This window comes from Sceloporus undulatus, chromosome 6 (assembly GCF_019175285.1).
Source record: "Sceloporus undulatus isolate JIND9_A2432 ecotype Alabama chromosome 6, SceUnd_v1.1, whole genome shotgun sequence".
In the NCBI taxonomy this organism is placed as follows: domain Eukaryota; kingdom Metazoa; phylum Chordata; class Lepidosauria; order Squamata; family Phrynosomatidae; genus Sceloporus; species Sceloporus undulatus.
In genome coordinates, this window is record NC_056527.1 from 119686339 (window position 1) to 119701498 (window position 15160).

Consider the following 15160-nt stretch of genomic DNA (forward strand, 5'->3'; position numbering starts at 1 on the left):
GCCTTAGGAAGGACTGGTGCAGGAGTCTCAGAGTACGTGCAGAGTGCAGCATCACATGCGCTTTGGATAGAAGGACCAGGCCTGACCAGTCAAGCCCTTGAGGCCCCAGGGAGGAAGGCCATCGCCTCCCCAACCCCCAATTTCCCCTCCCCACTTCTCCCACCACTGCAGCAGTGCTGCCAGCTGAGCAGGAGGCAACCAAACATTCCCAGAAAGTGCCAGGGTTGGTCTCTGTGTGGAAACTACAAGTACTTCCATGACCTGTCCTCATCTCTCCTTTGGCACCCAGGAGCATCATAAACGCAGGCAGGCGCAAGACCCCTGTGACTCTTTAGTCAAGATCCAAGCAGGAGAGCAGCAGCAAAGGTGCGCCTAGGCACCAAACTTGTCCACCACGTGCCTCACCCTGCCACAGCCACATACACCAATGGAAGGGGGAGCAAGGGCCCACGTTCACGAACACATACACAGAGTGCAGGTGAGCTCACCTTGTGCGTTTGTTCCTTGATGAGGCTGCCTGTGAGGAGGAGGGTGCGGCTGAGACCTGGGGATGGTGGGAGATGGGGGGGAAGAAGAATTGAATCAGGGGGCAGGAAGCTGGGCCCCTTCCCCTTCTCCCCACACCATGACTGGTGCCATGCTCCCTCTCAGAAGGGAGGAGAGTCTGGGACCCTGCAAGCTGACCTCATATCCATGGTCTCTTGGCAGAGGCCAGAGTTCCCATGCCAGGAGTCCCCCAACCACCAATGAGAGCCAACCTCCTCCCTTCCCCCCCCCCCCCCAATCCACCTGCAGACCCTAAGGCCCCAGCCTTACCTTGCAAAGCAGCCAGGCAGACACTGCTGTTGGCCCAGGGGTCATGCTTCTGGTACAGGGACCCCTCCAGCCCCCCCACCTCAGACAGCTTGGGCTTCTTGGCGCTGGGCTTCTCGTCAGAGCAGGGGGGGTGCCCCTCACGCATCTGCAGGGAGAAGAGGCAGGCAGAGGAGGCTGAAGGGGAGGGGCCCAAAAGGTGAGGGGGCAGAAGTGGGGAGGGAGAGGCCTCACCTTGAGCGTGTCCGTTGGGGGGCTGATGTCGCTGATCACGTGGCCCAGCAGGGCATCCTCACTTGGGGTCCCATGCCCCTGCAGAATGCCTGACGCCACCCCGGCTACCTGCACCCACAAGTCCAGGACCTGGTAGAGTCGTGTTCGGACAGCACTGAAGTGGGGAGAGGATAAGGTCATCCTAGTGGCCACAGCATCCCCACAACCACCCAGGGCTACTTCACAACATCCCAAGGTGGCAGAGGGCCCTGCATCACTGGCAGATAACAATCCCAGCAACCGGGAGGTCTGTAGGGACCCACCCAGGTCCTCCAGGCCCACTTGAAGATGTCCTCTCTGCCCCATCTGGAGAGGATTTCCCAGACAGGTCCTTTTTGGCAACTGGTCCCAAGGGAGACTCTGCTGCTCCCCCTCCGCTTTCCCACCACTGGCAAAATCCTTTCCTTTCCCTCAAGTAGGCATTTAGCCATGTTGGTATGGTGTCTGCTTTGATGTATTTTTATTCTGACATTTATTTTGTTCCGACTCTGGGAAAGAATTGCTGCCAGCCACAGAGTCTGATCTGGCGCACCACAGCTCCTTCTTATCAAGACAAGGCACCTGTATGGCCGCTCCTGTCCAGCGGGGAAGAGCTCCTGGCCAGCACCCCACATGCTGAGAACCTGGGGGAAGAGGCGGCGGAGGGTCCCCCCGAAGCGCACCAGGCGAGGTCCACACCTGCAAAGAGGAAGGGGACAAAGGAAGGGCCGTTACTGGAGAGGAGGGGTCACACTGTTCTCCAGGGGAAGGGAAGACCACCAACGCAACCCCCCCTCCAAAAAAAACCACACACTCACACCAAGATGAGGGCTGAGAGAAGGTCTAGGGTCTCCAGGTGGACAGAAGGCAAGATGAGCATCCGGAGGGGGCCATCCCCGAACCAGCTCTGGAAGACCCCAGGGGTGGGGGTGGGGGTGGGGGAAGAAGTGAGTCAGCCCCCAAGAGGGGTCCTCAAAAGACCCTCCCCCAGCAATCATTGCCCTGCCCTGAAGAAGCTCCCACTACGAAAAGGGGAGGGGAGAGAATCTCTACAGACCCCCACCCCATTTTCTACAGCTGGATTCTATGTACTCTCATCGTAGTGATAAATATGAATACAAACATTTCAAGCAGTTTTAATTAAACAGGGTTAATCATCCATCATTTCCATAAGACCAGCAGACCCATTTCACCTTAAATAAGGAACCAAGGAGGTCCTAGTTTAAATGATCACCTAAGATTAAGTATAAACTGGAAGGGCTGATAGTCCTGCTGTGGAACTCCTGCCCTTGAGAGACAGGCCAGGGTCTCCCTGCTGCATACTCTGCATTGAAGCAAAAACCCACCACTTTTATCACAAGGCTTCGCTTTTCTTTGACTTTTCAAACACTCACTTTTGGAAACATTGGAAGTAGCTGTCTGATTGTTTCTGGGTGGGCTTTTAAAAATGATGATTAACAATTTTCAATATGGTCAGAGGAAGGCAATGGAAAACCCTTCTGACAGGGTTGCTACAAGTTGGAAACAAATTGATGGTACCCACCCCCCCCCAAATGCGGATGCTGGCCTGCTGGGGGTTATACAAATTTAACCAGTAAATAAAGTCTAATTTGCAGCATAAACACTGAGGCAGGCACCTAAGAAGAAGTAAATGGGGAACCCTACAAAGAAGTGTGCTGAAAGGCCAGCTGACTCAGGTAAAGGATTTCTTGCACCTGAATGGTTTAAAAAAAAAGGGGTGGTGGTCTGATGAACTCAGAGGAACCAGCACAGCCTCCAAGATCTTGGAGGGAGGAGGCCCTTCTTCTCTGGGCCACCAGCTTCCCAGGCCTCTTTGGCAGGAACATGGGAGTGGGCCTCCTTGCTGGCTGTGGAACTCTCTGCCTCATGAGACTAAAATAGCCTTTTCCTTCTTGCCTTCCATCGGCCCCAAAAGACTTTTCTTTCATTCTAGGAAAAGTTCCAGAATTGTGTTTATTTCTTTGCAAAATAGACTTCAAATGTGACATCGAAACTTCTTTTATTCCTATTTTTAACTGCCCTTAATTTTTTCTAATTGGCATTTCAGACCACTCATGGCATTGATAGTTCAACGCAATGCTAATGCTACTCTTTTGCACATCTTCTCCTATGCTAAATCCATTTCAAATTTAGATCAGTACAATGTCGAGTCTCAGCTCTGAAAAAAAAAAAAGGCCTGATCTCAGTCACAAATCCTCTATAGCTGCCCAGGGCCACTCCTGTCCCAGAAAAGCCCCAAAGACCTTTCTTTCACTCCGTTCCACCTGCAAAATGGTGAAAGGAAGCCACCATTTGGAAAACAAATACAGAGGAAAGAAGGTATCGGGGGAGGCTTTGGCAGATGAGTGTTTTCTCCATGTTAAGGGATCACTGGTTGCACAATTTCCACTTCAACATCAAATTAAACCTAGCAGGGGGCACAAGTGGGGTCTGTGGGCCTGAGGGCATGGGCTCCAAATGCTGCTCCCAGCCTCGGCTGGCCACTCACAATGTTTTTGGTGGAAATCTCGAGGGCTCTGCAGACGAGGTCAAGGATGTCTTGAACGGGGACGGTGACTGGGGCGACAAACTCCTTGCTGAAACGGAAAAGAAAGTGGGGGTCCAGGGGTCCTGAGCCCCACAGAGGCAGGGAGGCAAGGGGCGGGGTGGTGGAGCAAGGGTTGTCGACCTGAGCATGTTGCAGAGGCATCTGAGCAGCCCTGAGAAGCGGAGGCGCAGCTGCAGGAGGAAGTTGGTCTCTCCGTCCTCAGTGGGGGGCAGCACCATCTCCACGCCGGGCCCCTCGTAATGCAGGGGGTCTGAGGAAAGAGGGGGTGGTGAGAGGCAGGGCAGCCCCATCAGCTGGGCCCTTCTTTCAGCCTCTCTTCTGCTGTAGAGTGGGCCCTCAGGGTCCACTGGGGTCTGGTTCCAGAACCCCCATGGAGACCAAAATCTGTGGGTGCCCAAACCCCATTATGGCAAAATCAAGGTTTGCTTTTCAGAATGTATTTTTTTAAAATAGTTTTAAACTGCAGATAGTCAAATCCATGGATAAAGAATTTGGGGATATAGTGCTGATCGTATTTCTTTTCATGAAGCCATGGGGCATAATAGTGCTAAAGTCCTGGGGAGGCCTGGAACAAGGCCCATTTCTGGAAGACAGCAGGAGCATTTGCCCAATAAATCTGCCCTTGCAGGATGCAGAAGGGCCCCCGCTGTCCCAGAGGAACAAAGCCAAGCCCCTTTCTGAGATGGGTATGTGGCACACCCAGCCTCCAGGAGATCCTTGGCTGAACACCCCCCCCCCCCCCCCCCCCCCCCCCCCTAGGGGACAAGAGGCTGACTTCTGACTTCCCACAGCCAAGGTCATAGGTGTGTGGCCCTCCAGGTGATTTGGGGACTTCAAATCCCACTAGTCCCAAAGGCCACCATACTGCCACTAGCACAGAATGCTGGGATTTGGATTCCAACCTCAACTTTTACCCATGAGCACAAACAGACCTGCCTCAATCAGAAGAAGAGTTTGAGACTGTTACTACAAGTCCCAGGATCCCACAGGCTGGGAGGATTCCAAGTATTACAGTCCAAGAAAAAGTAACTTTCCCAAGGAAGACCAGAGATCTAAGGCAGTGCAATGTGGTCTGCCCTCACAAGCTGGACTGAGTGCTCAAAGGCAAACTGCCTGTCGAAGGATGTGAAAGAGCCTCAGTATTGGCACCTTTCATGAAGTATGGATGACCGCAAAACCTGCCAAGAGAATGCAGAGCAGCAGAGTGGGGTTCCTCATGCTCAAGGTCTTTGTTCTGGAAAATGGCTGCTTCCTATGAATGCTGGGATTTGTAGTCTGGGGAAGCACTAAAGGACCTCTTTGGCTGGGAATTCTGTTCCCCTCCCTAATTGTGAAAACTCAGGACTCCACAGGATAGAGCTGCAACAGTAGTGGTAAGTGAGGCAAGAACCCTCTCCTTGTGAGGTGTAGAAGGGCCCCAGGTATCATGTTGTACAAACATGTTCTCCCAGACGCTGTCCAGAAGCGCAAAGAGTGCTCAATAATTGCACAGCAACCCTCGCACTTTCACACAGGGGGAAGAACATGTGGCAGAAATTTGCTCTTGCAGGAAAACATCAAATAGGTGGAAATTCGCACTCTTGAGAACAAGCATGAGAGGAAGGGATTTTGGAACAGAACATGTCCCATCCAAGAAGCACCTGGGGGTGGTGGGAGCAGAAGCCCCTTCCCACTGCAAATGGCTCAAACATGCACTGAGAGCTCTGGCCATGCTGTTGCACAGATACAGTTCCCTCAGCCCCCCATTGCCCCCAGAAACCTACCTGTCTCTGCTCCCTCATAGAGGGTCCCCAGAAGGCTGTGGAGCGTGGCCAGGAGGCAGTGGACCTGCTGTTCCCAGCATTCTGTGTACTTGAGGCCCTGCGTGAAACCGGAGCCCAGAGAGGGGAGGAGGGCATAGCATTCGCAGGCCAGCTGGGGGCAGGAGAGCAAAAAGGGGGTCAGGCCCACCCAAGCCTCCACCAACAGAGCCACCTCCTTAATTGCTCTTCAGGGGGAGAGCTCAGCTGACTAAGGAAAGAAGGAGAGGTGCCTGCTGGTTCCTTGCAAATCTGCAAGCTGCTGGGGGAGAGGATCACAAGGCCCTTCAGGTGTTGCTGCAGAAATCTATAGACTATTGTGCTGCAACCCCCAGGATTCCTTTGGCCCTTGGCTATGCTGTATATGGGGACGATGGGAGTTGTAGGCCAAGAACATCTTGAAGAGCAGAACTATTCTGACAAGGCATCTAGTCTGGGAACCATTTACTTAATCAAGGGGAAGCGCCATCAGCATGAACCAAAAGCAAAAGAACACAGTTAATTTTTATAAGCATTGCAGCTGTAAAGTTTGCACACTCTGAACACGCTGTCACCCTCCCTTGCCTACACCAAGACGAGCGCACACATTTCCAGAGCAAACGATAGAATCCTAGAGTTGGGCCCTGATCCAGTCCAACCCCATTCTGCCATGCAGGAAATCTAAATCAAAGCATCCCCAGCAGATGGCCATCCAGCCTCTGCTTAGAGACCTCTAAGGAAGGAGACCCCACTACACTCCGAGGAAGGAGTGGGTTCCACAGTCAAACGGCCCTTACTCTCAGGAGGTTCTTCCTAATGTTGAGGTAGAATCTCTTTTCCCAGAGCTTGCACCCATTGCTCCTTGTCCTGTTCTCTGGAGCAGCAGAAAACAAGCTTGCCCCTCCTCAATATGACATCTCTTCAAGTATTTAAACAGGGCTCTCTTTTATCACCTATTAACTTTCTCTTCTCCAGGCTAAACATCCCCAGTTCCCTGAGTCGTTCCTCATAGGGCTCTTGTTCAGCCAGGTGTCCCCCATAATCCTATATCTGTGCATACATTTCTCTGTGTTGAATTTCATTTTGCTAGTTTTGGCCCAGATTTCTAGTCTGTTCAGGTCATTTCGAATGTTGGTCCTGTCCTCTGGAGTCTTAGCTATTCCTCCTAATTTGGTGTCATCTGTAAATTTGATAAGTCTCCCCCCAATTCTGTCCTCCAAGTCATTGATAAAGATGCTGAATAGCCCTGGGCCCAGGACAGGGCCCCACTGGACACTCCACTGGTCACTTCTCTCCAGGATGAAAAGGAGCCATGGCTGACCATCCTTTGGCTTCGGCTGGTCAACCAATTGAAAATCCATGTAACAGTTACGCTGTCAGGGGGCAAGGAGCTCACCTGTTGCAAGCGAGGCATTTCGGCGTCTACAGAGGAAAGGAAGTAGGCTGCCAATTTACCCTACAAGGGTGGGAAAAGGAAGGAGACAGGAAGGTCAGCAAGATCCTGATGGCCAGAGGTACATTCCCACATGAACACACACAGACACTTACGCGCAAGGAGCCACAGGCGCGGGGATAAAACATCATACAGGCTTTGCTTCCTTCCAGGGCAGAGAGCTGGCACTGAGCAGAGACCGGTGGGTTGGGGGTCAGGAGGGAGAAAGAAAAGACCAGAGAAGATTTGGATGAGCAGGTCATCCTGCTGGCTTTGGGGCTGCCACTGGTGCCCACTGAAGGGGAAAAGCCTCACCTCCGACTTGAGGGCCAGCAGAGAGGTGAGGAGGCCTGGTATGTGGTTGGTGCTGATCTCTCGCGCCACGTCTGGCAGCTGGCAGGAGTACTCCAGGAGGTCCCTCAGGACAAGGACGGCCAACTCCATGGTGGGGGGTGGGTCCTGAGACTTTGGGGGGGGGGAGAAAAGGGAGTGTGAGCGGGGAGCAGAGGCTGCAGGCATTGCCAACATGGCAGAAGGGGGTTGGACTGGATGGCCCTTGGGGTCTCTCCCAACTCTACCAGCCTATAATGCTATGCCCCCCCGCCGCCCCCAAGGACTGTTGTTGCGAGAAGCCAGCCCCCCAAATCCGACCGGAGGAAGGGGGCTGCTGGGGGAGAGGGTGAGGGGCTGCCTCCTAGCCTTGCCATGCGTGAGGAGGCTGCTGCATTTGCCTTCCCTGCCTTGGCAGACCTTTCCGCCCTTCTTCCCTCGGATGCCCAAAGCGACCTCCCAAACCCTCCGTCAAGCCCTGGGTGCCTGCAACGCCCCAGCCCCAGGCTTTGGGCTGGCTCTGGCCTTCCTTAGGCAGGGACCCTGGCTCAGGGCTGGCTCTGCCTGGGCCTCCCTCTCAACCGGGGCAGGCCCTGCTCCTCTTCCGCCTGGCGCCTTCCAGGCCTTGTCTCCCCGCTCGGACCTGCAGGAGGTGCTGGAGGCTGCGGAGCCACGGCAGGCAGTTCTGGGCGAAGGTCTCGGTGCTGCTCTCCGTCACCAGGAGCGACAGGAGGCACAGGCCCTCGAAGCTGAGGAGGAGAGAAGGAAGGCGGTCAAGGGCCCCGAGGCGGAGGAGGAGAAGCCCTTCCGCCGCTCTGCTGCTCACCGGGTTTTGATGGATCCCAGGCGGGCGCTGCTCAGGCCGACCAAGCCCCCGAGCGGAAGCGACGACGCCTGAAAGAGACCGGGGTCAGCGAGGGAGGGCGGCGCTCTGCACATGCCCCGGAGCGCCCTCTCCTCCTTCCCGCCCCGCACCTGCGCGTTCCCGGCTCCTCCGCCGATGGCCTCCCGGGCGCAGCGGACCAGTCCGGCCAGGCCCTTCGGGGGCTCCGCGGGGCTCCCTCCGCATCGGCCCCGGACCAGCCCGGCCAGGGTCTCCAGCGCCAGCCGCTCCCCGAGGCCGGAGCCGGGGCACCGAGGAGGAGGAGGAGGGGAGGGCGGCGGCGGCGGCGGAGAAGAGCGCGACGACGAAGAAGGGGACGCCGCAGCCACCGCCGCCGCCATCGTCGCAGGAAGAGGCCGCTGAGGGGAGCGCGCATGCGCAGAATGCGGGGAGTAGACGAGGCGCGCGGAGAGAGCGGCCCCTGTACAGGGCACGACGGGAAGGTGGAGGGATAGGGGAGGGCGGAGAGCCCCTGAACCAACGCAGAGCGCCCCACTCAGGGCCGCCCTTCACTCCCTTCCTCCCTTTTGCGCAGGCGCGGCCCCCTAGGGGGCTGGGTCATGGCAGACACGCCCTACGTAAGCCCCGCCCTCCCTCCGGCGCGCCACGCCATTGGCTGCGCAGGGCCCCACGTGACCGTGGCCCGGATGCGAGCCATGGCTTCACTCGGGTCCGCTCCGCAGCGATCGCCGCGTCGCCAGGAGTTCCGCCGGTGAACAGGAAGAGAAAGAGGAAGCGAAGGGAGGAAAGAAGGAAGGCCGGCAGGATGGGGGAGAAGGCCGGGACCAGGTAGACTCTCTCTTGCGGGGGCCCTCGAGGCAGTTGGACACGTGTTCACTCACGTGAGAACGCGCCTTCCCTCCCCAGTTTTTATCCCTTAAGGGGGCCCTTTCGACGGCGAAACAGGAAGTCCTGAGCGCTGCTGCTGCTGCTGCGGCTTTTCCTTCTTCCCGTCAGCAGCCCCCCTCCCTCCCGGCCCAGGGAGCCCCCGCGCCCCACTTCCCCTCGGGGCCCCGGGCCTTCTCTTAGCCCTTTCGCCAGATTTCCAGCCCGATCTGTTGGTCTCCTCGCGGGGGGACCCCAAAGTGGGTCTGCGTCCTGAGGGAGGGGTCATGGTTTCGGGTGCGATGGGCGGGAGAGCGACCGAGAGCCCCCCAACCCTGGCCCCCAAAACCAGATGTCATTGGGCCAATCGGGGGGGCTGTCCCCAGAGCCTGGCTTCTGGAGGGGGCTTATATTTTGGGGAGGGGTGGAGTGCCCCTCTCTCTCTCTTGCCCCCCAGCAGTGCCTGCCTGCCTCACCCTCTGCCCCCTTTTCTCTCTCCCCCCAAAACAGGGTCTTCAAGAAATCCAGCCCCAACTGCAAAGTAAGTCCTAGAATCGTAGAGTTGGAAGAGAGAGCAAGAAGGGCCCTGATCCAGTCCAATCCCTTCTTCTGCCATGCAGGAAATCACAATCAAAGCCTCCCCATTGACAGATGGCCATCCAGCCTCTGTTTGAAGACCTCTAAGGAAGGAGAGTTCCTCCCTTTCTTTCCTGCTGCCCCCTGCCCCCCTCGGAGCTCTGCGCCAAGAGGAAGAGCGCAAGGGGTGTGCTTCTGCGGTTTCCTGCCCCTCTTCCTCCCGCGCCCGGCTGGCTTCCTTCCTCCTCCGCAAGCGCTCCCACTCAGCGGGGGGGGGGGGGGGGGGGGGGGCTGGGGGCTGCTGCTGCACTCAGTGGCTTTCCCCGCTGCTTTTTCTTAGGCCCCCTGCCCTCCCCAGGAGCCCTCAGTTTGCACACCGTCATCCATTGCAGACCCTCTTCCCAGTTCAGAACAAGTGGCCTCAGTGTGCAAAGCTGAGTGCTCTTGTCTTTCACAAGTCCTTGGTGGGGAGGGGCCGGGTGCCTGCCCCGTGGCACCGAGTCTCTGGTACTCTGCATCAGCCTGAAAACAGCTGTCAGTGCAAGGGAAGCCTTCCTCCTTGTGCAAAGGCAGAGTGGGGCACTTGCACAAACGCACACAGAGCCCTCCCCAGGGAAGACTGATTCTTCCTTGGGAACCAGAGGTGCAGTTGTTGACTTGTGCAGCTGCTGCCTCCCACTGTCTCCCTGGTGACGCCCCTCCCTCTGCAGGGCTAGCAGGCTGCCTTTCTCCCTGGGGTTTGGGTTGGGAGGGCATGGGAGGGAAGGGGCTGTGTGCCAGTGGAGGTGGCAGCCACACTGTTGGCCAGCTTGCATGGCCTGGGGAGGGGGCAGTACTCAGGATGGAGCCCCTGGAGCTGGACCAGATCCAGTGTGAAGTGTCCCAAGGGAGGATGCATGCTTATCGGAAGGGTGAGCCCCCTCGCCCTGCTGTCTGTCTCCCTCTGTCTCACCTGCTTCCTCCCCTCCTCCAGCTCACAGTCTACCTGGGCAAGCGGGATTTCGTGGACCACCTGGACAGAGTGGACCCTGTAGGTGAGTTGAGCTGTGGGGGCGAGGGAAGGGGGGCCCAGGCCATGAGGGGCTGTGCCAGGCCGCCCCCTCTGGCTCTGTGGCTAGAGCAAGGATGAGGATCTTGCTCACATGCCTGCTTTTGCTGGGCTGCAGCTTCCATCATTCCTCAGCCTTGGCTGCTCATTGGCTGGTTGGGGGATGGCTGAATGGGGTTTGTACAGGGTCTCTGTTCCCTGCTATGGAGGAGGCTCCTGCCTCTTCCCTTCTCAGCCTTTTAAGGATGGAGGAGACAAGGGGAGGGGCAGCAGGTGGGGCCTCTTTTACTGCCCCCCTGACCGAGGGGAGTGAGGGTTGTCTGGGGTGGGCCTCTGCTCTGAGGCCTCCAGAGACAGACAGAAAGCCACCAGGATACCTGGGGAGGGGCTGCAGTGGATCTTCCCAGCTCTGTATTGGGGATTTTTAGCCAGGTTTCTTTTGACGTTATTTTTGCCTATATATTTTGAAAGCAATAGGAAGAAGCTTGTGGATCACACAGAGTTCTTCTAGCAATATTGTGGGACAGGGAAGAAATGTATTAACTTGTGGGGGGGGGGATGAGGAAAAGAGGGCCTAGGGATGACCAGGTTCTGGCTGATTGGGGACAGAGGAGGCCACTCACTTATTTTTGCTCACCCGTTAGATGGTGTCGTCCTTGTGGATCCGAGTACCTCAAGGATCGAAGGGTAAGTCCTGGCAAGGGACCAGGGCCAAGGGAGGGAGCGATTCAGGGCTCCGCTGAGTGGGGTGGGTTGCAGATTTGGCAGTGGAACCCTCACTCTCAGAGGGATGAAGATGAAAGGGGGCGGTCTGTGCTGGGGTTTGGGATGCAGAGAAGCTCTTTAGCACCTATCCTTGATTCTCCCTCTCCTCAGTCTCCTTGAAATTCGGGGCAGACTGGGAGCACTTTGTAGAGAAAAGGCTAGAATGTGAATGCGCAGCCAGGAAGAATGGGCATATTGTTGCCCTTCTGGCAGAAAAACCAGCCTCGATTGCTGGTGACCCTTTAAAATTTGGTGGTTGTTTAACGTTCTCGATGGAGATGGAACATGATTAATTTGAGGCAAAAATACAGGTAGGAAGAAAGCAGACTGGAGGCTTGAACGTGTTCCAAAAGGAGGAGGAAGCATCCGCCACAAATAGCACCCCTTGCGCACACTGATGAGGAAGTGAATCCACACTGGGCTCAGTTGGGCTTACCTCTGAGTAAGGCTGCATACGGTGGGATCGTGGGGGGGGTCTGATACTGAAGGAATGCTAAAGTGATCTGTGAATTATTTTTGCACTGGAAAAAAAACTATTTCTACCTGTATTATCATTTGGAAGATGGAGGAATTGCTTGTCTCAGTGTCCCCTTTGCACACTCCCTAAACTTTGTTGTGTCTGGAGGGGGGGGGGCAGGAAATTGAGGCAGAGGGGTCTCAGAGAGGTCCCTGATTCCTTCCCTCACCTGCCCTCAGCAGTTGAGTCCCATTTTTGGGGGGAAGCCAGGAATTCAAGAAAGTTGACCATGCTGTGTCCCTTGCCCCAGTGTTTGTGACGCTGACCTGTGCCTTCCGCTATGGCCGTGAAGACCTGGACGTGCTGGGCCTCTCCTTTCGCAAGGACCTCTTCCTGGCCTCCTGGCAGGCCTTCCCCCCAGCCGAGGAAACCCCCGAACCACTCACCCGCCTTCAGGAGCGGCTGCTGCGGAAACTGGGGACCAATGCCCACCCCTTCAGCTTCATAGTAAGGGAAAGAGATGGGACGGAATGGACGTTGGGAGGATGGTTGATTCCTGCATACATACACACACGCACGCCTCCCTTTGACCCAAACCAGTCTCTCTTCCCCCCTCCTCTGCCCTGTTGGACCTTGCGTTAAAGTTTGGTTTTCTTGGGGGGGGGGGGGGGGCTTGCTCTTTCTTCCCACCAACCCCCTTCACATTCTGTGTCTCCCACTCCACAGATCCCACAGAATCTGCCATGTTCGGTGACGCTGCAGCCGGGCCCAGAAGACACTGGAAAGGTCTGTCTCTTCCGGAGGATTGGACTAAGGAGGGCAGGTGTGGGGGAGAGTTGAGAAACCATTTCTGTCCCATGGCACATAAATGGATGGGGCTGGGCTGTCTTTGAGGCTGGGTGCCAGGGCCACAGCCGCCAGTTTCAGGAACAGTTTATTCTTCCTGTCCCCAACTCCCCAAATTTCAGGCTTGTGGAGTCGATTTTGAGATCCGGGCATTTTGTGCCAAAAATCTAGACGAGAAGATTCATAAAAGGTAAGTGTAGTTTTGGGGGGCAGCAGTGGGTTGACTTTTTGTGGGTCCTTGTGTAGGCTAACGGGGAGCAGTTGCCCCACAGACACACACCCCAAATGTGAAAACATGTATGCAGTCCCAGGAATGCACAGTGAGGGAAGGGGAAGTTGCAAAGGGTACTTAGTTTGTTCTTCCAAGGGCCAGGCTCTTCCATAAGCAAATAAGTAGAGCCAGGCAGGCAAGTTCCCCACAGCTTTTCCAAAGTCCCTCTTGGCGCTTATCTTAGCCCACCTCTCTACTCTGGGGCTGCACTCAGGGCCCCAATTCGGATCTGGGCCCAGTTCAGTCTGTATTGATTCAGAGCCTAAATCTAGATCACCTCTCATCACCCAGTGGCCAAAAAGGGCTGTAACTTTCAAAAATGGTTGTTATTTCATAAACCCTGCATCATATTTAGGGAGGACCCCAAAGAGGGGGTTCACCCAGGCCCCTTTGAGAGAGCATAGACCCAGAAGTTTTGGCGTCCAAGGCAGCTTCTGTTTGCTGTGCCCCCCCCCCCCCCCCTTCACCCGAAAGTTGAGCTGTTCTTGGCTGCTCAGCCTTGGCAACTGGTGCTGCCCTCAGCCTGGCACCGTCTCCCTGGCACATCAGTCAGCCGTTAAAGTTTAACTAAGATAAACAGTCATGGTCCTGATAACAAAATGATACCATGTTTGAAGAGAGGCTGCATTGCCTTTTTGTTTTTATTCTACCAGCAAAGAAATGGGGGAAAGCAATTGTGAGGTGGTGGTGTTAAGCACAAACAAAGGGCCACCAACAAGGCGGGTCTCACCTTCTCTCGTTGTCCACCTCAAAGAGTAGAAGCACCGTTGAGGAAGAGCTGGGATGCCCTTGGAACCATCTCTCCCTGGCCCTCCTCCTCCTCTGCCACCTCTCCCTCCCAGATTTGCCTGCCTGGGTCTCCTGGGAAGTGCGGAAGGGGATGGAGAGCTGGCGCACCTGCCCTCTTCCTTTGTCCAAGCAAGGCTTCTTGAAGCTGCCCCTTATGGGGCTTGGCCTATTTGCTGTAGATAGCAGCCCTTGGATCCCCTCCCATCTCAGAGTAGCCCCAGGCCCTTCTCTACCTTTTCTGTGGCCACTTAGATGACCGGCCAGTTGGCCTGCCTTCTGTTCCTGCCTGAATAAGAACAGCAGCTAGGGGCAAATATAACAGTGAAGTGCATTCTCTCTTGATGTCCCTTCTCTGCATGTTATATATCCAGACAACATACAAAGAATCATTAAATGTGCAAATTAGGAAGGAAGGCAAACAGGTGTTTTGTTTATTTGTTTTGTTTTTCCTCCTGCTCATTTTCTCCCTGTAGTGAAGGTGGAAAGCAATCCTGTGCCCCTCTCCCACCGCTTAAGCGGTGACCCATGCTGCCTGCCTGCCATCCAACCCATAAGTAAGAGCAACAGCACTGGGGCAGTTGGGGCCAGAGGGGGGGCAAATTTCATGCCAAAAGCCACATGGAGAAGTTAACAAAAGGGGACAAAGGGAAAAGTAAGTTAAGGCTGTTCAGCAGGATGCAAGGCGTTTAAAAAGAGGCTTCCAGCAACTGACTCAGATTAAAAGACATGAAGCCGCCTCTCAGGCTCCGGTGGAGACAACATAAAAACCTTAGAGTTGCAGGGGACCCCAAAGGCCACCTAGTGCAGCCACTTGCTGGTGCATAAGGCCACTGGGAAGAGAGCAGTCCATCTGCTGCTGCCTTCTCACTTGGCTCCATGGAGAAGCCTGTCCTGTTTTTCTAACCAGTCTCCTCCTCGCATCCCCAACTGCAACTGGTGCTCGCTGTATCCTCAGGAACTCCGTCCGCCTCGTCATCCGGAAAGTCCAGTATGCCCCAGAGAAGCCGGGACCCCAGCCCATGGCCGAGACCACCCGCCACTTCCTGATGTCTGACCGCTCGTTGCACTTGGAAGCCTCCCTTGACAAAGAGGTCTCAGTTGGGGAGGGGGGCAGTGAGGGGCAAACAGGGGAGACCCTCCAGCCAGAAGCCTCGAAAAATGGCATTAAATTTTGGGGGGAGGGTTTAATAATTATAATCAGGTTTTTATTGGCAAACGTACTCTGGGTAAATCTGCCCTCCCTGTTATGTCCCCAATGTTCATGTCTCTTGAGAAGGAGGAGGGGGTTACACTTTCAAGGCCTGAGGGGGAAGAAAGGGGAGGGGGTTCAGGGTGGCTCTTCCTCATCTGGGGGGTGCAGGATTCCTTCTCAGCAAGATTTCTGATGCCCTTTTTATCTCCCCCACCCCCCCTTTAGCTTTATTACCACGGTGAGCCAATCAGCGTCAACGTTCATGTTACCAACAATTCCAGCAAAAGTGTCAAGAAAGTGAAAGTGTCTGGTATGAATGTTGAGTGGGGGGGGG

At 55.5% G+C, this 15160-nt stretch overlaps 2 protein-coding genes across 3 annotated transcripts in view; one reads left to right on the plus strand and one right to left on the minus strand.

Moving 5' to 3' along the window:
* Window positions 1–386: 386 nt before the first annotated feature.
* On the minus strand, window positions 387–8424 carry PELP1 (proline, glutamate and leucine rich protein 1). Of its 2 annotated transcripts, XM_042474694.1 has the most exons (14): window positions 8150–8423; window positions 8001–8068; window positions 7818–7923; window positions 7160–7309; window positions 6961–7032; window positions 6809–6868; window positions 5398–5548; window positions 3755–3884; window positions 3575–3662; window positions 1884–1972; window positions 1648–1764; window positions 1048–1201; window positions 817–961; window positions 387–544 (listed from the first exon to the last, which is right to left on the minus strand). In XM_042474694.1, exons 1-14 carry the CDS (start codon window positions 8396–8398, stop codon window positions 402–404), a joined length of 1722 nt encoding a protein of 573 aa, XP_042330628.1. In that variant the 5' UTR covers window positions 8399–8423; the 3' UTR covers window positions 387–401. The 2 variants fall into 2 exon arrangements, with proteins under 2 accessions (XP_042330628.1, XP_042330627.1); XM_042474693.1 differs by having other exon boundaries at window positions 8001–8424.
* Window positions 8425–8656: 232 nt separating this feature from the next.
* The window catches only part of LOC121933962 (beta-arrestin-2-like), a 6905-nt gene continuing 401 nt past the window's right edge, over window positions 8657–15160 (plus strand). Inside the window, 10 exon segments of the mRNA XM_042473942.1 lie at window positions 8657–8846; window positions 9393–9423; window positions 10432–10492; window positions 11151–11171; window positions 11174–11197; window positions 12039–12235; window positions 12455–12514; window positions 12697–12764; window positions 14590–14725; window positions 15052–15136. Of these exon segments, the coding sequence (XP_042329876.1) occupies window positions 8824–8846; window positions 9393–9423; window positions 10432–10492; window positions 11151–11171; window positions 11174–11197; window positions 12039–12235; window positions 12455–12514; window positions 12697–12764; window positions 14590–14725; window positions 15052–15136 (706 nt within the window). The 5' untranslated portion in view covers window positions 8657–8823.